Raw genomic sequence first — 24,880 nt, forward strand, 5'->3', positions numbered from 1 at the left:
TGGCACTGATGGTTAGATGGCTTTTGTGCTCTTACACCTCTGAAAGAAGATGAAAGCGAGGCGTCATCCCTGTGTACCAAACACCTCGGCTTCATTAATTAGTCTGATACATCTCCCTGCTCGCACACACCGTTCACATCTCAAAGAAAACTCAGAGTCATGCCCCCTCGACCCTCTGCCCCCCGTCTACAACAGAAGGCGAAGAGAAAAGACAAAATTTAGCCAATTAAAAAGATACATACCAAAGCGATTCTTGCAAAACGCTCTGCAGTTCTGCACTGTGGGTACTTAGCAAGGCCCCATTATACATCAGGGTCCTCAAGGGTAAAGTGGTCTGCTCTACCTCCGTGAAGGATGGCTCAAGTCTCTTTCCAGCCGAGTACCTTTCGGAGTCATCACGGCAACGCCTTCTCTAATGGCCTCCTGTCTAAATGAGTAGCGGTGGAGTGTGCGGCGGTGCCGCACTGACCCTGTCGCCACCCATTAGGCCCAGTGCCTTTGGAAACACTGTCTGTCTGTGTTACGCTCTCATTTGTGGCACTCCAGTACCATGTTCATCCCCAGATGGAAGCTGCCATTTTGTAATAAGTAAAGAGTGTCGGGACTGGTTTGGATGTGTACTGGAAGAATGACTTTGGACCTCCAGGGACGGGTCTAATCAGGCTTCTGACTGAGAGGACTAGCAGACAGCACTGTGATTTTGGGCCTGCATCGGCAGCACATTAGCGTAACGCCAACATGAGGCATGTGCTGAGCTTCCACACAGACAGCCAACTGTGATTTCTGGGTCGCCACATTGAGTAGTTCCTTTGATAAAAGACATAAATTATAAAACAGTTGTTGGAGGAATTATTACATACAGCACTTGATCATCATAAAATTCATTTACTGTACATAAGACTAGGGACCATATTTATATCCAAATGGTAAATTATTTACAAAACCAAATAGCCTGATCTCATTAGGATTTGTAGATATTCGAGCATAGCGTTTACACATACATTTTTGTATGCGTAGATATATGCTGAAACAAACAATATGGATGTATTGGATGTAACACCGCGACGTGTTGTGACAAAATCAATCAAAACCACAACCAATCAGAACAGCGTGTGGACGGGCTCTCGCAGCCGCAGCACCAGAGGTTAATCTTGATGGCACTCGCAGGGAAATGGATAAGTAGGCTACATAATCAAATTCACAAATATTACACCATTTAAACATTATTAAAAATACATACTTGAATACACTTGTTTGCCCACAGTTTGAATGTTCTTGTTTCCATTTGTTTAATTTCAAGACCTGAGGTGAATTATCCATTGTTGCTTTTAGTACGGCTACAAAGCTAGGAGTAATAAATGATATTCAAACTCACATTAAATAATGAACATAAACATTACCTGAGATTATCATTCCCATACTTTGTGTTGTTGTTTCAGCTGTGACACCGAAGCAAAATAGAATCCATTTCTAAAATAGAATTGTCGTGCATCACTGCTAGTTAGGACAAAAACTCTGATTAACGTGGAAAAGATATCTTTTATCGCAAGTCGCGTTGCGTCTGGTTAGGACACGGTGTAAAACATAAACATATGACTCAGTTATGATTAAATGGATGATAGAGTTTGTTCATTTTAACCTTTGTTTGTTCATTTTAACAAACGCGTTGAATTCAGCACCTGATATCACATAGAAGAATGAAACCTTTATGTCAAATAAGGTAAACGTTGTAAATAAATGGGATGAAGCTGAACATACTTAATTACTAGGGGTGTGACGAGATCTCGTGTTACATTCATAATCGGCCTTACAATCGTTAAGTGTGTGCGTGGCTTTAGATAACTTGCTACTAAGCAGGGTTATTACAGTTAACTAAAAACATTTTCGGTACTTGAAATAAAATATACAAAAACTTGAATGAATTTTATCTTATTTTAGTGTAACGTGAAGTACTAAAAAAATAAAATTGTTAAAAAAAAAAGACAAAAACACAACAAAATGACAAAAGCTAAAATTAAAGTGAAAACAGAAAATAAAAAAATAAAATTTAAAATATTAATATAGTTACTAGGTAAATGTAGTAAAAGGTAGATAATAGTAAATAATAACAATTGTTATTAACAATAACTTTAAAGTATAAAAGATAAAGATTTGATGTCACTAACCTGGCAAACGTTGGAAGATTCAGAGATTTCCACTTTGTTTCCAAGCAGACTGATAAAAAAATACCCAGTGTGCACTTAATCAGGGAAGTATAAATCAGCCGCTCAGATTAGAGCTTGCCAGATGAGAAAGTAATAAGCAACCTATTAATACTGATGCCAAAAATAAAGTGCGTCACTTATACCTGTTTCACACATCTGCATCATCTAATTATTGAAATATTCAGAGCTGCAGGTGGTAAAGAACCCACCCACACCAGCTCTTGGCTTGATATTGGTTGACCCTCTTGACAATAGCATAATTATAACCTGGAATTTCAGCAACACAAGGCTTAGTTCATTTAGAGCACACATCGAACATCAGGGAAACGGACTCCGCGAGTCTGTGTGTTTGCATTCCCTCAGTTGTAAACAGCAATTCTGAGCTAGATAAGGAGGCCGAAGGTAATGGAGAGAAAATCCTTTTAGAACTCGTCATGCTCTGTACAGCGTCTAGATTAGGATTTCTGTTTATAATCCTAATGAAAATCGGTGTTGGAAATGACTTTCTTAATCAGCTAATACTGCGGCCTGTGCCAGCTTCTTTAGTTTGCCCAACAGCTCATGTTATCTTGCACACCTAGTTTGTTTACAACTTTCCAAATGTAATTGAGACCACACTAACTGGCTGGTAGTAACAGGTTTGGCCTTGAAAGGCGAAATCCTCTCATGTTATGAACCGCTCAGTAAAACTGAGTTTGGATCTCGGCAGGGAGCTGCTAATCATTACTGGTGTTTGATTTTTCCCAAACTTCGATCCTAACTTCCACAGGTTCGGAAAGCAACAGAACAAATGACCTACTTTGGAAACTGTGGGTCATTCTGCACTCTAGAAGTAGCAGACACCAATAAAAATGATTTAAAATGTCTTCCATTTTCTTCAGCACACCGCAAAGTACACAGAAGTAACAAGGGGTCAGCCATTTGCTTGAGTCGGAGTCATTAGAGTTGTTTTTCGAGTGTGGCTTGATTTGTTTCAGTGTTCAAAATAATCTTTTTCATTACAAGTATTCAAGAAGACGAAATGCCCTTGAGTTTCTTTATTCTCCAAATACAGACATTCACATTGCAGCAGGCATTTTTAAAAACATTAAAAAAAAAAAATGACTGCAAAAGATCCTCTATTTAATGCAGAACTCCAGAAAAAAAGTAGGAAACCAAAACTCTAATATGGTCATCTTATTTAGGGACTTGAAATGCAGCATATGTCAGGATCAGTACATATTATGACACATTTGGTGTGTTTATCTCTTAATTGGTGGGATGAGGACAACCCCCTCCATTGTGCTGGCCTGTCTCTGCAATTCCACTTTCATATTTTGCCTCAATCGCTTCAGCTGCCATTGCAGCACAGCCTCCCTCTCCCTCAGCTCACCCAGAGCCGTCGATGCCTGGAGCTTCCCAGCTGTCACTGCCAGGCCAGGATCTCCGTTGTGGAACCTGTGAGGTGGCTTTGTGGGCTGTGGATCTTGGAGACATGGCAAAAAGCCACTTGATATGATTGTGGAGGTGTTAGTAAGACGTAGACCCTCTAAATAGCCTGCAACCTTCTTCTCCACCTCCATTCTCTGCCTTTCGGAGAGCCGAGAAACCCCCTGATGTCCCCCCTAATGAGAACGAGAGCTTGCTAAGACTGATGATCTCAACAGACTGGAATACTGATCAAACATCAAATACATATCAATATCAAAAAGAAAAGTATTGCAGTAGCCCAGATGATCAAGGACGTGGGAGTATAAATGTCAGTGTATATCAGAAGGAATGCGTTTAGAATTGATGTGAAGAAAATTTAGTCTCAGACATTCAGAGTAAGACCGCAGCCATAGCAGGCGGTCATTTTTTATAATAGGTTAGATCTGTGGTTGTACCACATCACAAAGACCACCTAATTATCCATCAGGCCCACCACATAGAATTTTCTTACAATGAAGTGTAATTTATTCAGGCAATAAAAGAATGCAATGATGAGATGACCTAGTTTTTTTTAATAATTCTTTAGCTCTATCCTCCCTCATTATCGGGATATTAAAACACCTCTGAAGTCTGTAGAACCTTTGAACAGGTAATAAAACATGATTTTCCACATGCACAGAACAAATCATTTTACTTGCGGAATTAAAGCCAATTGAAAAATCAATTAAAAATAACATTAATAGTACTGTCAATATTAACGTGTTAACAAATGCGATGATTTTTTTCAGTTTAAAGTCATGGTCACACTAGATTTTGAATATCCGAAATTTGTTCAGACACTGTAACGGTCGTGATATGACGTCGCGCTCTGCAGTGTCTTTTTTATAAACATAAATTCAACATATAACAAATAGTAATACATTCAAAATGCAAAAAATATACAATCTACATGACTTTACTGCCAAAAAATATTGTTCTTTTAATTCAGCCAAGGGGTCATGCATGACGTATTGATCTTCTACTGGTCACACGTCTTCACGTGATACGAGTTCACCAAACTTGAACTCCGAAATGCAGCGAAATGCTGATGCATTCACATGCGTATAAATGGAAGTAAAAGGAATGAAAAGTGCAGTGTGACCACTCCTTAACGCGTTAAAAATATTTAACGGAATTAACGCAGCATCCGTGTTTCCCCCTCATAATTTGGCTAACGTTACAGTATATGATCAAGCTCTTATTCATGCAAATGCTTTTAAACCATTCAAGCGTCACAAGACAAACATCACACACATGACTCATGTGCACAGAAAGATGCGCGCCAGTATCGAGTTGTCTTTTGGCTTGAACAAACAATAACACTTAAACACTTGCCAAAATGGCAGTTTTGTCAAGTATCCTCATAAGAGCAGTCTTAAATTAGTTAAATAACGTCTTAAAATAAATAAAAGAGTAGTGAGAAAATGAGATGTGTGTCAAATCCACATCATGTTCGGCAGAAGCAGCTCTTAAAGTGACAGCAGCCTAATAAACCAGTTGCTGTGATGGCTGTCATTAATGTTAATCAAAGAACAAAGGTAACAGAGAAACTTGTAGCTTTAATAAGGATTAATCTATATTTCATTTATAATTTATGCAGTTTAGACTGTAAAGTGTTAGATAACTTTATTCGATTTCCTACCTGTAGGAAGGCCACAGGTACGGTAAATATCACATTTAGGCCTATTATAATGGGCTAGATTGTTTTAAGTTCACTTAAATTAAAAGTTGTCATTTTTAAAGCCTAATAAATGTTCAAATTTATAGCTTTCAGTTATACTGTAATGATGAATGTCTATAATTAATGTTTTAAAAAAATCAATTTCATAGAGACATCAATAGCAGTATTGGTATCAGTGATACTGGTCTTCATTCATAAAAAGATGCCATTAAACAAATATTTAAAATATACTGTCTTTAAAGTTGTTTCTACATTAATTTGGAGAGTAACTGTGAAATTATTACAATATAAAAATATTAAAAATTGTTTTAATTGCAATAAATTACAGAAAAAAAATATGTGATTAATTAGTTATTTTTTTAATTGATTGACAATAATTGACAATAACGTCTCATTTATATTATTTAAATATTCATATATTTTTTATAAATATTAATTTATTTTTAATTTAATTCTTTGTCACTGTTTTTTGTGTATTGTTGAGAGGGAAAGGCAACTAAAGGATGATGTAACGTGTGACTGAGTTTATATAAATATTAAAACTTAACACTGTCAGCATCTCAAGCACCAAAACTGACAAGAGTTTGAATTTTTAAAACTTCATGAACTCCATGCAGAGAATTCCTGGCCTTATTAAAAGCTGAAGCTTTCCCGTCTGCACTTATGCAGGTGGATCTTACCTACTGGCGGGTCATTACCTGTGAGGTGAGTGTGAGAGTGGACTGCTCTATTCTTCTGGCTCTCAGTTCTGTCTGCAGCCTTAGCAGCATCTTGTCAAGTCGTCTGATGGCTCTCCTGGTCTTGTCGCCATGAGGACACCTCACCGTGACAGCCCGCTCCCCAGGTGGCCAGTCGGCAGGCTCCACTTCGGACACATCGGTGAGGGAGCTGTCGATCACACTGTCCTGCATGGAGACAATGGCATGAGTGCAACAGGTCTGTCAGATAACACTTCTGCATCAATTGAGATGCACTGTGCTCAAGTCATGCCTGATCAGCTAAAAGAATTATATCTCTTTGGATTCATTTACTAAAAAGCTATCAGAAGACTTTTTTTGCTGCAGGTTCTCATTTACAACCAAAACATGCATACTGTGTAGTTTATTTTCATCAGGTTTCTTTATTGTGCAATCAATCACAATTTAACTCGGTTGTTACATTTTTTTGAAGAAAAAGTGCTTAGACATGCAAAAGGCTAAAAGGGTGTCTTCAGACCTGTACTGTAGTTTCTTTATTTCGACTAGGGTTTCATGATATTGGAAAAAGAGCCCTTAAAGCTTCTCCTTTGTTGTCAACAGGTTAAAACACTTTTCATTACGATCATAGAAAACACTGTATGATGGGTTGCACACATGTAAATGAATACAGTGCCATGCTTCACTCCGAAACCTGTAGCATGTACATTTATTGAACTAAATCACAGCCTTTATGACTTGACAATCGTATATCAAATCGCAATATCATACAGTTAATAGTCACATTGCGATAAAGATTTTATTCTCATATATCATCCAGTCCTAATGATTAAAAACGCCATTTCAAAATGGACCAAAATGTATTAAATTACACATGTAACGTGAGCAAACTGTCCACTTCACTTAAAAATAAGTATACTTCAAGTTCATGTTGTAAGTATACTAATATCAATGTACTATGGGAAAAAAATAAATAAAAGTCAACTCCATAGCGGATTCCAGTGAACAAGGGCTTAGGACGTTTGCCTGGCAATGCCAGACTGATGTATCTTCTACAAGATATATCAGTCTGGTCAGTCCGCCCTCCGTCGCGATTGGAGTTAACTCCAAATCATACCGTGCAATCAGATTTGTTTATTTCAGTGACGCGATTTGTTCTATTCAGCCGTCAATTCAGTTTTAAATGACCAAAAACACATTAATTATTTACTTTTGGTTGTTGACTCTCTTGTCGCTTTGCTAACGTCATATCCGCCCTTCTCTGATTGGTTTACTCCACTTCCTGTTTGCTCTGCCCTAGAAATCGAATTGATTCAATGGTCGACCAGACTCATCCGCTGGTACAGTGGTGAGGCTGGATTTTCCAGGCAATTAGGACGTTCCAATTTAGCCATTTGCAAATGTTCTGCCAGTAGTGGGCACTCATGCAACATAAGCAAGTCAACGCGACTGAAGGAAGTTAGCGAGGGAAGGGCAAAAAACAGTGTATTTGTAAGTGTACCATTTCAATAGTACATGGGCCCACATTTTAAGTACACTTTAAGTCAAGTGTAACAGTAGTAAACTGAGTACACAACTAGTTTGCATCTACATTTTTAGTTTGTACTGCAACTATACTAGAAGTGAACTTATGGGTATACTGATACTGATGTAGAAACCGAAAGCGCTGCACTGTGTCTACAACGTAAACAGCGTAGGAGACTGGCAGGGAAGAGAAGAAACTGTTGAAACTCGGCGCTTCATAACAATGAACCACAGTCGAATGGACTATTTTAACAATGTCTTTACTAACTTTTTGGGCCTTGAAAGTGGTAATTAAATTGCTGTCTATGGAGGAGTCAGAAAGCTCTCGGATTTCATCAAAATATCTTAATTTGTGTTCCGAAGATGAACGAAAGTCTTACGGGTTTGGAACGACATGAGGGTGAGTGAACTAACCCTTTAAGGAGTTTTGGAGCAGTGGGCAGCCATTTTTGCTGTGGTGCTCGGGAATCGATTGGGGTTAGATGTCTTGCTCGAGGGCACCTCATTTCCTGCCGGTATCGAGACTCAAACCCGCAACCAGTTACCAACCGGTTAACAGTCTGACTCTCTAACCATTAGGCCTCGTCTGCCCCCCCAAATAATAACCCTACATTTGAGCAATGATAACAGCAAGCACAACTGATTGTTTCTAGTTAAAACATTTCTGCTACAACATGTCCCAACACTTCAGAATTAACCATCAAAGTGTTTTGGTTAGATGATCCAGTTTTCTCTAAGTCAGACTTTGTGCGAGCACCTCCAAAGAAAATCGATTCTTTAAGAAACCCCTGCTAATCAACAGTGGCTCAACCAATAGCCGAAGCTTAAGAGCTGCTTCCATCACTCTTGTGTGGACAGTGACAAAACAATCCTACCCAAACAGCACTCCATCCCCAAAATGTTTGGCTTTCATCAAGGACTATAGATTTCCCATTGAAGCAGTGGGCACACTATTTGATTTCCATTCCTTTTCTTCCTGTTCTTTGGACCGGGGAACCTTTGTCTGAGTTTTAAAAGTCTAGATTGAATTTCTCACCAAAAATTGAATGAACAGGGTTTAAAGTATTTCTACTACAACTCAGTTTGATAGTGGTTATTGTAATTTAGTGAAACCTCACAATGTGCTTTATTCTGATTGTTTGTCTTTTATCGACTTATATTGAGGTACAACATAACAGAATTGTAAGAGGAAAAGTAATCGATTCAATAGTCTGATGTGCTGGAAGTGGGAAAACAAAACCCCTCCAACATTTGTCCATCTGTACTCAAAGACACCCAGGAGCTCACCACTCTTGAATAGCAGTTAAAACATCCCTTTTTACTTCAAAATGCACACTGAGAATGAAAAATGAAACCCCTGCCAAGTGTCCAGGACCCACTCCTGCTAGCTGGGGACTTCTTTACAACTTCATTTCAAATTGGAGAGGTGCCAGCATGAGCGAGGGCTCTTGTCTGCCAGATTCAGAGTCCTGGAGCACCAGTGCATCACTGTGAGTGACAACTCAAAGCTGGGCAAGGTTACTGCGGGAAGACCGCCAGTCTGGTTCTCTAACAACACTGGGGTAATATACATATTAGATTTAGCGTTATTGGTAACTTTTCAGACTAAGCTAATCTGGTAGTGTTGAAAATCTCACACATCTGTCTCAATGAACTGGCCATGCATAAATACCTGGGGCTGAACAGCGATGTGACAGCATGAACAAACGGAATATTAGATAAAGGAGCGCAAGTTTGAATCTCAAATTCATTCCAGCATGGAACAAAGCAGACGTACCATCCAGCACCAGAATAAAGGCTCGAGAAGTTTCCAATCCAGATACGCCTCCAGAATCCCATTTAGCACTTCTATCCGCTCCAGCTCCTGAAATAAAATGTAACAAAAAAATCCTGATTACACGCAGGGTAGCGCTGTTGTTTTTAAAACAATGCAACCCCCAGTGGCCCTACAGTGCAAGTACAGTTTTGTGCACAGTTTTTGGCAGCTGCTTTGATCTGTACTCAGGGGCAATTTTTTTCCCTGTAGGAGCTCGGCTAATACCTCACGTCTCTGCAGTTAGACAGGGACTTAGGCTGATAACTTCTCTCAGCACCCCACACAGGCTGAAGGGCAATGGGGAGGGAGAAATCCCTGAGCTGCCCACCATAACTTACAAGGCTTGAGAAGAGAGATCTATTTGCTGGTGTCTGACTCACATTGTATACTTCACACACTCGGACGTGACAATCCAAAGTCTAGAATACCTGGAGAAAGCTATTAGTTAAGAAGCAAGACCCCCCACCCCCCTGCAATCTTTGCTCATGGGAACTTGGCTCTGCTGCCAGGATGTTTTGAGCCAATTATCGGAGCCATATATCCCTCCAATACATACAATTATCAAGCCATACAAACATACATACATCTGATTGGCTGATGTCACCAAAAGAAAAAAATATAAAGCTAAGCCATTATAAAGCTTAGATGCGTCAGGATATTTATTAATATTTCTGTGATTATGTTCATCAGAAAGAAGAAAGTCACATACACCTAGGATGGCTTGAGGGTGATTAAAGTTTGGGCTAATTTTCATTTCAAAGTGAACTAATCTTTTAACTATCACCCCCATGCAAGCGGGACGCTTGATGCTGTTTTTATTTATTGCCTTTTTTTCGCAACATATATTTCAGTAATCATCATAAATAAGTTATCATTCGAAAGCGTAAAAACTCAGCATTCATCATTTGAAATCACTTTGAAATTGGACATTACGTTACCATGGAAAAGGTACTTTAAATCCTTTTAGCGGGCTCCTCCCCCTAGTGGGCGTTGTTATGTTTCACATTGCAAATATTTTTTTAACTACTTTATAGTCAAAACATAACTAATCTCGACAAAACACATATCATCGGAAAGATCTGAATCTCAAGCTTTCGTATTTAGTGTCTGCTTTATGATAGAAGTGATATGTGGACAGAAATTTATTAATTTGTTACAGGAGAAATGCTAAAAAAAAAAATTCAAAGGAATGTGGGTGACACCCTGTGGTTTTTAAAAAAAAAAAAAAAAAATCTCATGGGAACTTCAATATTTGTGATATCAACTTCAAATTTGGAACATAACTTGGTTAGACCAAGCGGCAACCTCCCCCTTTCTCCCGTGAAGCCAATACGGAAGTAACTTAAACTGCGATTCATCGACTGGCCGATAGGGACAGGCTCCACAAGAGAGCAGAATCTCACAAAGTCCCATGTTAAATTGGCCAAGTTTATAGCAGAAAAAAACATGTTTACAAGTTGGTTCAAATTGGTTTTGGCCTATACTGCTATTTTTGCCCTTCATGACAACTCTGAGGGGGGTGAATTTTTTTATAACTTATTCATTTAAATTATATTAAGCCTTAAAGTTCTGCATAATTAAGGGCGTGGTCACTTGAGTGACAGGTAGATTGCGCTGCTGTCTGTGAGCTGTCACTTTACCTCAGTTGCCGCTGAATTTGGCATCTCAGCCGTTTTTGTGCTTTTTTTCTCGATTATTTTATACAATTATAAAATATGGCTTGCTGCATAATATTCGAGACTGATGTGTGTCTGTGTAGATGTGCATGCATGCGGAAGAAACAGAACACATGTTGCTGGATCGTGGCACTGGCTGAAAGTTTTGGTTGTCAGATTTACTTCAGTGACAATGGCGGGAGGATATCAAAATCCGACAGCACTGCTTGGATATTATAACTAAAACTGCTGCTCTATTTTGAAAAAAAAATATATACTTTGTATATACTTTGCTCATTTGTTTGTTAGATACAATCGTATACAGTTTTACAACATAAAGGCTGTTCAGATTGCATCCTTTCTTGAAGAACGATGACAGAGAGCAGATCATTCAGAAGAAATGTGAAATGTTTTTTTTGTTTTGCAATGGACACTCATATTTTACCCAAGTGCCACAGATTGGATTCATCTCGCGATCTCCATTTCATTATAAAGGTATGAAGTCCCATTTGATTTTCCATGTTGTTATTTGCACACCCAACACTACTGGTGTTGGATGATCTATATCTTAAAAAAAAAACACAGTAGATTGACAGTAAACCTTTAGAACGTTCTGATGATAAAACGTATCGTCATTAATATTTTAGATCGTATCTAAGATAGATAGATAGCTCCTTTGCTGCCAACATGGTTGTGCCGAGCTAGGCGGACGTGGTTTCATCAACCAGTCACATCAGCTCAAACCACCTCCCCGCCTCTTTGCCCATTTTCAGTTATCCGGGAGTGACGTGCGGTGACGCGCAGCTAAGATGGCCACGGCCTCATTTACGCGTCAAAACTGCTGTTCAGAAATCTATGGGTGACGTCACGGACGCTACGTCCATTTTTTTTTACAGTCTATGGGTTAGACATGTGGCTTTGATTTTATATAATTTTTAGAGTAAAAGTTATTTTGTAAAATTATATATTTTATATAAAATCTAAACTTTTTAGTACAGTACATTTGATTTAGAGTACATTTAAACTTCTATAACACTCATTTATTTATTCTATAACTTTATTTATTCTATAATTTTGTTCATACTTTCATTTTTAAGTGCTTTAACTTCAGCAACAATCTAAGTGTCATCTTTAAAACAAGAGCAAACTTAGGAAAAAAGACCTGATTTCTGATTTTTAAAATGTAATTTATGACAAAGCTGAATTTTCAGCAGCGATTACTCTCAGTCTTCAGTGTCACATGATCCTTCAGAAATAATTCTATTATGCTGATTTGGTGCTCAAAAACATTTCTTATTATCAAAGTTTGTGCTATTTAATAGTTTTGTGGAAAATGAATAAATGGATAAATATTGCTGTGTATTATTGCATTTTAATGGGTTTTAATAAATAAAAATAATTCATTTTACATCACATCACATTGTTTTACTGTATTATAAGTAGGTTTTTACTATATTTTTTACTTGCACTAAACATTTAGCCTCTACTTGCTACAATAGCTGTTCAAAATAAACATTCCTCTGATTACAAAAAAAGAAATCCAAGACCTAGGTTGCAGCATTTTAAAAACATTCTCTTTTTCACATAATGTCTCCTTTTCTCATCTTTCACTCACTTTCTCTATATCCCACTCATCCTTTTTCACACTTTTTAAAGACACTCTAAACAACCTGCCTGACAAAAACAGCCCCTTCGTTAGATGTCAGGAGGAAGACTTTTTCTCTGAGATAAAATACTCTTACAAAAGCCTCTAAAGAGCAAGGGAAAAAGGAAGGGAACAGGAGAGCGTGGGCCTTTTGACTTTAAAGATCAAGATTCACACTCTTCAAACAAGCAGGATTTCCCACCTTGTCAATCTGTCACACCAAAGAACAGGGCGGCACGTACATAAAGGTGGATGCTTCATTACAGCCTTCTCCAGAATAAGCCAGGGGATGAAAAACACATTGACAGCAGCATGCAATCATTCGCCGATTGAAATGAGCTTGTTACTTAGCTTACGGCAGTTATTATCGAGCGCTGATCACCATATGCTCTGATGACGGATAGAAGCACTTAACATACACCAAAGGAATACAAATGCGATGAGAAAAATCTCTGGAGAGAATCTAATTTAGTAAAGGTGTCACTTGTCATGTAATAACAATGATCAGAAGCTGAACTCATCACATTTGCTCAGTGTTTAATGCAGAAATCCCAGGACCTACATGATCTCATGCCAATATTTCATTAAAATGTTCCAGTGTTTTTTCATGTCACCTTGTCAAGTGCAGTTGATGTCGTGTTGCTGTGAAGGGAACCAGTGACATGAGGCTGACAGATGGCAGAGGGGCTGATACTGGAGATGACCTAGAGAAAGAGATCACAGGACATCATTTCTGCATTTACATCCTAATGTGGTTTTCATCATTATTTTAGGCTATAATGTGTTGAGTGACTTGCCCTATGAGTGAATTTGGACCCCTCTTCCTGGGCTGAAAGTAAGCTCTTCCACTGGAGCCTCAGTCTCCCATTTTGCCACTGCAGTGCCTGTAGTACATGATCCGTCTTCACAGTGGCATCCTCTCCTAGTCCACGTGCCATAACGTCATCCTGTCCAGGTAATAGACCTAGGTGGATCTTACACGTCCACAAACACATGAGGAAAAATCATTACAGTAGCTTTCAGGCACCATTTTTATTAGTGCTGAAACAACATCTGGAGGCAAAAAGTACAAATCCTACAATACAAAAGTGAAGATAAAGAAAACCTTCAGTAGTTTTATTATTTAACCCCTGTGAACCCCAAGCTAAATCTCAGGGGAGATTTTGATTTTGCTTTGTTAAACCATAAAATATAAATCACAACTTGGGGCTGTTGAAAGAAAATATAGATTATTTTTTTTATCTTTTTTGTAAATAACAGCTTTGCTTTCTTTGAGCACTTGGATGATGATCATAGTAGTATATACATTACCAGTAAGATTTTTTTAAATGTTTTTTAAAGAATTCTCTCAACAAGGCTGCATTTATTTGATCGGAATACAGTAAAAACCGTAATATTGTGAAATTATTACAATTCACAGTTTACTTTTTTAACATGTTTTAAAATGTAATGTATTCCTGTGAAGGCAAAGCTGTACTTTCAGCATCATTACTTCAGTCTTCAGTGTCACATGACCCTTCAGAAATCATTCTAATATGCTGATTTGCTGCTCAATATGCTGATTTATGTGCATATACATACAGATGTAGATACATGCAGTACTTGTTTTAAGAACAATGCAACACTCCCATCTTTGTCCTGTAAAATGTCTAAATGCACTAATATGCATTAATTCATGCTTAACTAATGCACAGATAATCATGTTTCAATGTATGACTCATGAAGAACTAAACCATTAATTAATGATTACTGCATCAGCAACTGATAAAGTTTCTCTATGATTAATAGATTAATTAATATATGAATTGTTATTAATTAAATGTGTCAATGTATTAATTCCTTAATAACACATTTTATTAACTAATAGTGTAAGTTAATGTGTTAATTACCACAATGGGTTGAAGTCATGTACTTCAACTTCCAGTTGTCTGCTTTAATTAATCATTAACTAATGATTTGCAAATGTATCATTATGTTATGACTTCACTTGTTGAGGCACATGAATATTAACTAACTGTAAAGTAATATGTCATTATGGTTTTGACATCTACACTAAGCCATGGATTTCAATTTCCAACTATCTACAAGCGTGATTCCACTGTGCCACATGAACTGCTGCATCCAGAACCTTGTTATTCATGGCACAGGAATGTGTCAGGTTAAGCTTGAGGTCAAGGATTCAAAGGTGGAATGCTGAGAACATGTGGCCGGGCATTGCTATTTCGTAACACTGTGTCAGGACCGGACAAAGAGAATAGAACCCATTATAATCAGATGCTACACTGGATGCGGCACGACGCAACACAGCACAACAAAACGTCACTTCTGTTATGAAGGACAAATGGAAATTTGTGTATAGCCCAACTTACCCATTCTTCAAACACATTCTCTGTCATTACACTCACTGCATGTGCAACTGTCAAAATCCATTAATTACATATTATTTAACAATTAGTTAATATTCATGTGCCTCAACAAGTGAAGTCATAACATAATGATACATTTGCAAATCATTAGTTAATGATTAATTAAAGCAGACTACTGGAAGTTGAAGTACATGGCTTCAACCCATTGTGGTAGTTAACACATTAACTTACACTTTTAGTTAATAAAATGTGTTATTAAGGAATTAAAGGGTTAGTTCACCCAAAAATGAAAAGTCTGTCATTTATTACTTACCCTCATGCTGTTCCACACCCATAAGACCTTTGTTCATCTTCAGAACACAAATTAAGATATTTGTGTGTTCTTGTGTTCTCCGTGAGGCCTTCATAGGGAGCAATGACACTTCCTCTCTCAAGATCCATTAATGTACTAAAAACATATTTAAATCAGTTCATGTGAGTACAGTGGTTCAATATTAATATTATAAAGCGACGAGAATATTTTTGGTGCACCAAAAAATAACGACTTATTTAGTGATGGCCGATTTCAAAACACTGCTTCAGGAAGCATCAGAGCACAAATTAATCAGTGTATCGAATCATGATTCAGATCGCATGTCAAACTGCCAACGCAGAACAGCAGATTCAATACACTGATTCGTTTATGATCCGATGCTTCCTGAAGCATTGTTTTGAAATCAGTCATCACTAAATAAGTCATTATTTAGTTTTTTTTGGCACTCCAAAAATATTCTCGTCGCTTTATAATATTAATATTGAACCACTGTAATCACATGAACTGATTTAAATATGTTTTTAGTACCTTTATGGATCTTGAGAGAGGAAATGACATTGCTCCCTATGGAGACCTCACTGAGCCACCGGATTTCAACTAAAATATCTTAATTTGTGTTCTGAAGATTAACGAAGGTCTTACGGGTGTGGAACGGCATGAGGGTAAGTAATAAATGACAGAATTTTCATTTTTGGGTGAACTAACCCTTTAATACATTATGACACATTTAATTAATAACAATTCATATATTAATTAATCTATTAATCATATAGAAACTTTATCAGTTGCTGATGCAGTAATCATTAATTAATGGTTTAGTTCTTCATGAGTCATACATTGAAACATGATTATCTGTGCATTAGTTAAGCATGAATTAATGCATATTAGTGCACCCGTATTGTAAAATGTTACCCAGATTCCTGTATTTTTTTAACCAGTTTGCTTCTTTTTTGCTGTAATGTTGGGTTGTGATGGTACATAAGACAAAAAAGATTTGGAAACACTGACCAAATAATAAATGAGTGGAAAAACCTTAAAATTGATAAAAACAACAACAACAACAACAACAACAACAACAAAAATCAAACAGGATTGCTACAAAACACTGCTTCAGGAAGCATCAGAGCACAAATTAATCAGTGTATCGAATCATGATTCAGATCGCATGTCAAACTGCCAACGCAGAACAGCAGATTCAATACACTGATTCGTTTATGATCCGATGCTTCCTGAAGCATTGTTTTGAAATCAGTCATCACTAAATAAGTCATTATTTAGTTTTTTTTGGCACTCCAAAAATATTCTCGTCGCTTTATAATATTAATATTGAACCACTGTAATCACATGAACTGATTTAAATATGTTTTTAGTACCTTTATGGATCTTGAGAGAGGAAATGACATTGCTCCCTATGGAGACCTCACTGAGCCACCGGATTTCAACTAAAATATCTTAATTTGTGTTCTGAAGATTAACGAAGGTCTTACGGGTGTGGAACGGCATGAGGGTAAGTAATAAATGACAGAATTTTCATTTTTGGGTGAACTAACCCTTTAATACATTATGACACATTTAATTAATAACAATTCATATATTAATTAATCTATTAATCATATAGAAACTTTATCAGTTGCTGATGCAGTAATCATTAATTAATGGTTTAGTTCTTCATGAGTCATACATTGAAACATGATTATCTGTGCATTAGTTAAGCATGAATTAATGCATATTAGTGCACCCGTATTGTAAAATGTTACCCAGATTCCTGTATTTTTTTAACCAGTTTGCTTCTTTTTTGCTGTAATGTTGGGTTGTGATGGTACATAAGACAAAAAAGATTTGGAAACACTGACCAAATAATAAATGAGTGGAAAAACCTTAAAATTGATAAAAACAACAACAACAACAACAACAACAACAAAAATCAAACAGGATTGTACTTAATTTTGTTCCATTTCATTTTTTTGTAATTAAAAAGACTAGGGTGTGGCTGCTAGCTTATCAAACAAAAGCGTGAACCTTGAAGTCTCTGCTATTCTTGTTCATTGACATGACTCAGGTCAATCCTTTAAATTAAGTCTGAGGTTTTTTTTTTTTTTTTTTTTTTTTTTTTCATCAACTAAGTGACAATCAAATCAGAAATGCTTCAAATTATAATAGCACACTTCTCCTGAACACGCCATACCATTTGAAGTATCACTCATGACTGTAGCTCAAACAGTGTGGGATGAGGATAATGTATGCTTAGAGGGATAATTGACCCAAAAATTAAACTTTTGTCATCATTCACTTACAGTTGTTCTAAACTTGTATGAGTTTCTATCTTCTGTTAAACACAAAAGAATGTTGGTAACCAACCAGACAGTTGACAGTAGCCATTCACTTCCATTCCAGACAGTTTTTTTTTTTCCTAATATGGAAGTCAACTGTTTGATTACCAACATTCTTTAAATATCTTCTTTTGTGTTCAACAGAAGACAGAATCTCATACAGGTGTGGAACAACATGAGGGTATGGAAGCCTGTTTCTGCGATGAAATAAAAAATTAAAAAGTTAAACTTTTTATCTGACAATTCTGACTTTTTTCTTGTGATTTAAATTCAAAATTGTGAGATATAAATCACGTGATTGCTTTTTATAATGTCCAATTTTGAGGGGAAAAAAGATGACTTTTTCTCAGAATTGCATTTATATCTCACAATTCTGAGAAAAAAGTAAAGAAAGTAGAGAAAAGTAATTATATCTTGCAATTCTGACTTTATAGGACGTAATTGTGAGTTTATATCTAGCATGATTATCTGTGCATTAGTCAAGCATGAATTAATGCATATTAGTGCACCCGTATTGTAAAGTGTTACCCCGATTCCTACATTTTTTTTAACCAGTTCGCTTCTTTTTTGCTAATGGGCATTTTAGTAAACTGATGATACTAATATATGCTAATAAAAACTTGAGTTAGAAAGAACACATTTCTAGTTTACTGTGATGTTGGGTTGTGATGGTACATAAGACAAAAAAGATTTGGAAATGCTGATTCAACCAAATAATAAATGGTTGTAGAGACTTTATAAGATGCAATTCTTTCTAGCAATTCTGATTAAAAAAGTCAGAATTGCGACTATATCTCGAAATTCTGACTTTATAACTCGCAATTGCAAGAAAAAAAATTCCAAATTGTGAGATTAAGAAGTCGCAATTATCTTTTTATTTTTTATTTAGTGGCGTAAAAAAGCTTCCGTATGAGGGTAAGTGATGACAAAATGTTCATTTTTGGATAAACTATCCCTTTAGGTTAGTAGTATTATTAACCCTAGGTATGAGCAATAATGATGCTTGATTTAGCAAGCACAAGTAATGAACCAGATGAAACTGAAACTTAGAAAGCCTCCATTAGATTAAAGTTTCAGGACTTAACCAATTAGTCTTTTAAAAAGAGTGAAACAGCTTTAAAATTGATCCTAAGAATAAACAGGATTTTATTCGTTGTGTTCCAGTCATGATTGCTTTTTATTAGAAAGTCAATTAGATTAGTCAACCAAGAGCAAACGGAACCTCAAGTTCTGTTTAGTATCTCAGCCTTGTGTAATGTTCTTGAGAGGTCACTAATATGATTTCAATAACAACACTGTTGGGGTTTTTTTTAGGTTTCTTTCTGTTGGTGTGTGTCTATGCGCATAACATGCAGTGTTATTCTGCTCTCTGCTGGCCTTGTATAGAATAACACTCGATACACTAACTTCTCATTTACAAAATACTATTGTTTAGCATCAACAGAGAAAAGCAACTGTTAAAATTAGTAATCTCTCTTTTGATCAGATCACTGAAACTCAAGGTCTCACCGTTGGTGCAGATGAAAGCATGTCTAACTGATGAACCTTCTCTGCCAGCAGGAAGTCCAGCAGATTCCCAGATGACAGCACCCATCCGAGTGCCAGGAGCAGATCTCGGCTCCCCACCTCTTCAATGTGACTGGGAGGCCGGGGCCCCACCACCCATGTGGCCCCATAGCCACAGTGCCACAGAGCACTCCTCACAAACAACAGCTGCATGTCTGCAAGCACAACACTATGGGTTGTACAAACAATAATACATCACACATGGACTGCAGTTATGGGCATTGATGAATTGTACCAAAGTCTTTAGAGTCCCGGCAGTAGCACGCACAATCCAGTGCAAAGGCTCTCTGCAGAAGGCTACTTAACAAACTCCACATGTCCAGTGCCTGAAAGCAAAGCATATTTTTGAGCACACTAAGCATTGCTTACCTAGTCAACGATGACTATCTATCAAATTATCCTAAATTAAATTAGAGAGGGGGAGAGGGAGACTGAAGTGGGTATCACAATAGCCACCCATGTAGATCTTACCGCATCTTTTCTATTGAATTTGGCTCTCCTGAAAGCCTCGGCTGTCGGGATGGACTCGACGCTTAACCCAGACAGTAGTTTACAGAGAGAATTGATTACTTCTTTCACTTTAACACTCTTCTCGCGCTGCATTTTTCTTGTAGTCTGTTGACAATCTTGACGGTCGTTAGGCAACAGTCACTTCCTAGTTGAGGGATCTTTGCGCCGTTTTGATTAGTTGCTGTTTTGGCGCGCTTCATGATTGACGTGAATCCTGACCAATAGGAATTGTAGGCAGCCCACCACGATAACGTCTGCATAATAAAATGCAAAACTCTATTTATTTTGTATATTTTCTTTATTAATTGTGATTTTATTTTATTATCCGCTCTATGGTAGCATTGTTATATATTTAAAATCATCTGAAAGAAGATGAACAGCGTTTCCTCATATTTTGTGAATATTTAACGTTCATGATAACTGAGTAATGAACTGAAAACACAATAATAATCATGATAGGTCATTTTTTAATTTTATTATTATTTTATTTGCTGGGGTAGTCAGATAAATAAGTAGGCTGTGTACAACTTTACTTTATAAAGAACTTTACTGCCTCCTACTGTTAAACTCATAGTTCACAACCTAAATTAAAACAAATTCAAAGATAGGCCTATACAATATTAAAGGGTTAGTTCACCCAAAAATTTAAATTTTGTCATTGATTAATCACCCTGATGTCATTTCACACCTTCGTTCATCTTCAGAACACAAATTAAGATATTTTTTATTAAAAATCCAGTGAGGCCTGCATTACCAGCAAGACAATTAACACTTTCAAATGCCCAGAAAGCTACTAAAGACATATTTAAAACAGTTCATGTGACTACAGTGGTTCAACTTTAATGCTATGAAGTGACGATAATACTTTTTGTGCAGCAAAAAAAAAAAAAAAAAATAACGACTTTATTCAACAATATCAAGTGATGAGTGATTTCAAAACACTGCTTTACAAATCTTTTGTTTCGAACCAGTGGTTCGGAGCGCATATCAAACTGCCAAAGTCACCAGTCACCATGGTGAACCATTAAATCTCGAAACACTTATCACATAACAAAGCCTCATTTACTGAAATCACATGACTTAGTTTGATACAAGCTCCGAACCACTGATTCGAAACAAAAGATTCATAAAGCTTCGAAGCTTCATGAAGAAGTGTTCTGAAATCGCCCATCACTAGATATTGTGGAATAAAGACATTATATTGTTTTTTTAGCACATAAAAAGTATTCTTGTCGCTTCATAACATTAAGGTTGAACCACTGTAGTCACATGAACTGTTTTAAATATGTCTTTAGTAGCTTTCTGGGCCTTGAAAGTGTTAATTATCTTGCTGGTAATGCAGGCCTCACTGAGCCATTGGATTTTATCAAAAAAATATCTTAATTTGTGTTCTGAAGATGAATGAAGGTCTTACGGGTGTGGAACAACATGAGGGTGAGTAATTAATAACAATATTTTCATTTTTAAAGATAATGTAATATAATAATAATAATTGAAAAGAAAACAATATAACTTTTGCAAAGAGTAAAATAGTTTATTTTTTTCTTGTGAAACAGTAATCAAAAACAGTTAACATATAGAGGGGTCAAAAACATTAAAACATGCTTAAAAATGATTGTAAATATAAAATCTAAATCACATTCATAAAATTGTTAACAAGAAACTGTCAGATAACTTTTTAATTACAACATTAATTATGGCGCCTTTATTTGGCCACAGTACACTGAAGTTACTCTATGGAGACATGCTACAAAGTGTTTACAAATTGCTCTCATTGTGCAACACATACAGTGTAGTGTGTTAATAACATGCATATTAATGAAACGGAATGACAACCACAGAATAACTGCCAATTATTAGGAGTTTTGCTTACTGTATGTCCAAAAAATTATTACAAAAAATATGCTTTTAGAAAATGCATTTAATTAAAACTGTCCTTTTTATAGTCATTAATAAACTTTAGATACATATATATATATATTTTTAGTAGCCTCCTAATAGAGACTAAAGCATAGCACCACTAAAGAAGCAGTTATAGCCAATGTCATACCCTTGATGCATCTATCCATTCAGTTTTGTACTTGCTTTAATGTAATAACTGGCTTACATTTTACTGTTACAGTTTAACATGTTATTGGTCACCCTGAAAAGTACAATGTAAAAAAGTTTAGTTATTAACTTTCTTAACCTTTAATATGTCCTTCATGTGGTTACATGTAAATTAACTGGTTATTCAAGTCAAAAATATTATTCATTCAGTATGACTGAATTAAGTTGTAGTAAATTAATAAAGTGATTTTTAAGGTTTAGATCAAGTAGAAATAATTGTTTGAGGTAACAATGGCACACAACAATTCTTTTTACAGTGTAAGTAATTAGTATCGTCCCATATGTCCTTCAGCACGACCCATTGATTGTTCATCTCCGCTTGTGCCAAGGCTAACAAAACACGAGTCAACTGTGTGCTTTTCAAATCTATTCAAATAGTGTTGAAGCTCAAGAAAATGGATTTAGCTTTTTATCTTAATTTTTAATAAATAATAAAAAATGCAAACATTGCACAGACTTTTAACAGTAAAAATGCTGGTGTTTGAACAATAAAAATGCACCAACTTTAGAATATTAAAAGAAATTGCATTAACTCTCCCCTTCAGCTTCCTCCTCTTCTCGTTTGATGACGGGGTTCCCTAGAAATAAAAAAAAAAATTATGAGGAATCCATTTTTTGCAACCATGGCCTTATTTATACATTGCTCAGTGTAAATAAGTACACCCCCTTTGAAAAGTAACATTTTAAACAATATCTCAATAAACACAAAAACAATTTCCAAAATGTTGACAAACTAAGTTTTATATAACATCTGTTTAACTTATAATATGAAAGTAAGGTTAATGATATAACTTAGAGAACAAAATTTTCAGTTTTACTCAAATTAGGGTGATGCAAAAATGAGTACACCCCACTGAAAGTCTCTGGAGCAAAGCTACATTTTAGACTACAAATGTCTAATTTAACAAGAATTCAACCACAGGTTAGTCTAATCATTCATTACACAGGTGTCCAGCAGACAGATGACTATAAAAGGGTGTTAAAACCCCTTCCCATTTCATGCTGTCAGCAATGGCACCACATGGAAGAGAAATGTCACAAGACCTGAGAAAGAAATAATTTCTTCACACCAGAAAGGTGAAGGCTATAAGGAGATCAGCTAAGCTTTACTTATCTGTCAGAATACTGTAGTAAAAGTGGTACAAATGTACGGGTGCCATCCACAAAAGAAGCCTTTCCTAAAGCCCAGGCACAAAAAAGCCCACCTATAGAGTTTGCCAGGGCCCATGCTGACAAAGATGAAGACTACTAGGACTCTATACTCTGGAGTGATGAAACCAAGATAAATGTATTTGGAACTGATGGATTCAAAACTGTATGGCATCGCAAAGGTGAGGAATACAAAGAAAAATGCATGGTGCCTACAGTGAAACATGGTGGTGTCAGTGTCCTTATGTGGGGCTGCATGAGTGCTGCTGGTGTCATTTCATTGATGGCATCATGAATTCACAGATGTACTGCTCTATACTGAAAGAGAAGATGCTACCATCACTCCGTGCCCTTGGTCTTCGTGCACTTTTTCAACATGACAATGATCCTAAACACACATCTAAGGCCACTGTTGGATTTCTGAAGAAGAACAGGGTGAAAGTGATTTAGTGGCTCCTGATCTGAACCCAATTGAACACCTATGGGGAATTCTGAAGAGACAAGTTGAGCTTCACTCTCTATCCAGCATCCAGTCTCTAAAAGAGCTCATTCTTGAAGAATGGACAAAGATAGATGTTACAAAATGTCGCGAAATTGTCCATTCCATGCCTAGAAGACTTGATGCTGTCATTAAAAATCAAGAAGGCCATATAAAGTACTAGATGTAGTAGTTTTTGTTAGTAAGTAAGTAAAGTGTATTTATATAGCACATTTATCACAGCAAAGCTGACCAAAGTGCTGAACAAAGTCAAAGATAAACATAAAATAAAACAGATGATACAATAAAACAATGGGACATAGATAAGATTTTTGGTTTTTGTTGTGGGGTGTACTCATTTTTGCATCACCCTTATTTGAGTAAAACTGAAAAATGTGTAATCTAAGTTATATTATTAACCTTACTTTCATGTTATAAGTTAAACAAATGTTATATTAAACTTAGTCTTGTCAACATTTTGGAAATTGTTTTTGTGTTCATTGAGATATTGTTTAAAATATTACTTTTCAAAGGGGGTGCACTTATTTACGCTGAGCACTGTATATGAACATTTTTGTCATGTTATCACAAATATGATACTTACCATCTAGCTTTTTAAGCTTGGGAAGCCTCTTAGTAGCCTCCTCTAACCAGTTGCCTTCAGTGGAATACTTTTCTTCTAATGGGTTCCCCACAAAGACAAGGTCCACCAATGATGGAAGATCTGCTAACTTCAGAAACTCCCCTAAGGAACAAAACAGCCTCCATCATGGGGTCCATCAACTGTTTGGTTACAGACATTCTTAAAATATCCTCTTTTATGTTCAGCAGAAGAAAGAAATTCACATTGGTTTTTGAACAACTTGAAGGTGAGTGAATGATGACAGAATTTTCATTTTTGGGTGAACTATCCCTTTAAAGGATTAGTTCACATCAGAATTAAAATTTACGCATAATTTACTCACCCCCATGTCATCTAAGGTGTTCATGTCTTTCTTTCTTCAGTCAAAAAGAAATTAAGGTTTTTGAGGAAAACATTCCAGGATTTTTCTCCATATAGTGGACTTCAACAGTTACCAACGGGTTGAAGGTCCAAATTGCAGTTTCAGTGCAGCTTCAAAGAGCTCTACATGATCCCAGACGATGAATAAGGGTCTTATCTAGTGAAACTATCTGTCATTTTCTAAAAAAAATAAAAATGTATATACTTTTTAACCACAAATGCTCATCTTGAACTGCTCTGTGATGCGACACACATTATGTAATCACGTTGGAAAGGTCACACGTGATGTAGGTGGAGGTACCAATCAAGTGTCTACAAAGCAAAAGGGCAAAGACTAATAAAAAGGTAAAACGATGTCGGACGATTTTGAATTTGGAGGAGAAAATG

At 36.4% G+C, this 24,880-nt stretch overlaps 2 protein-coding genes across 6 annotated transcripts in view; both read right to left on the minus strand.

Moving 5' to 3' along the window:
- Window positions 1-603: 603 nt before the first annotated feature.
- Window positions 604-19,890, minus strand: tedc1 (tubulin epsilon and delta complex 1). 2 transcript variants are annotated; one of them, XM_067368282.1, is made up of 8 exons: window positions 19,716-19,890; window positions 19,480-19,570; window positions 19,188-19,399; window positions 13,467-13,643; window positions 13,284-13,373; window positions 9,331-9,417; window positions 6,033-6,239; window positions 604-807 (listed from the first exon to the last, which is right to left on the minus strand). In XM_067368282.1, the coding sequence occupies exons 1-8, from the start codon at window positions 19,845-19,847 to the stop codon at window positions 655-657; spliced, it is 1,149 nt and encodes a 382-aa protein (XP_067224383.1). In that variant the 5' UTR covers window positions 19,848-19,890; the 3' UTR covers window positions 604-654. The 2 variants fall into 2 exon arrangements, with proteins under 2 accessions (XP_067224383.1, XP_067224382.1); XM_067368281.1 differs by lacking the exon at window positions 604-807 and adding an exon at window positions 3,233-3,808.
- Window positions 19,891-21,278: 1,388 nt separating this feature from the next.
- Window positions 21,279-24,880, minus strand: part of dnal1 (dynein, axonemal, light chain 1) — a 5,182-nt gene continuing 1,580 nt past the window's right edge. For all 4 annotated transcript variants that reach the window (XM_067367404.1, XM_067367406.1, XM_067367405.1 and 1 more), the window contains 2 exons: window positions 24,095-24,235; window positions 21,279-22,441 (listed from right to left, as the gene is read on the minus strand). In XM_067367404.1, coding sequence (XP_067223505.1) covers window positions 22,392-22,441; window positions 24,095-24,235 — 191 coding nt within the window. In that variant the 3' untranslated portion in view covers window positions 21,279-22,391. The remainder of the gene's footprint in view (window positions 22,442-24,094; window positions 24,236-24,880) is intronic.

This window comes from Chanodichthys erythropterus, chromosome 18, assembly GCF_024489055.1.
Source record: "Chanodichthys erythropterus isolate Z2021 chromosome 18, ASM2448905v1, whole genome shotgun sequence".
In the NCBI taxonomy this organism is placed as follows: Eukaryota; Metazoa; Chordata; class Actinopteri; order Cypriniformes; family Xenocyprididae; genus Chanodichthys; species Chanodichthys erythropterus.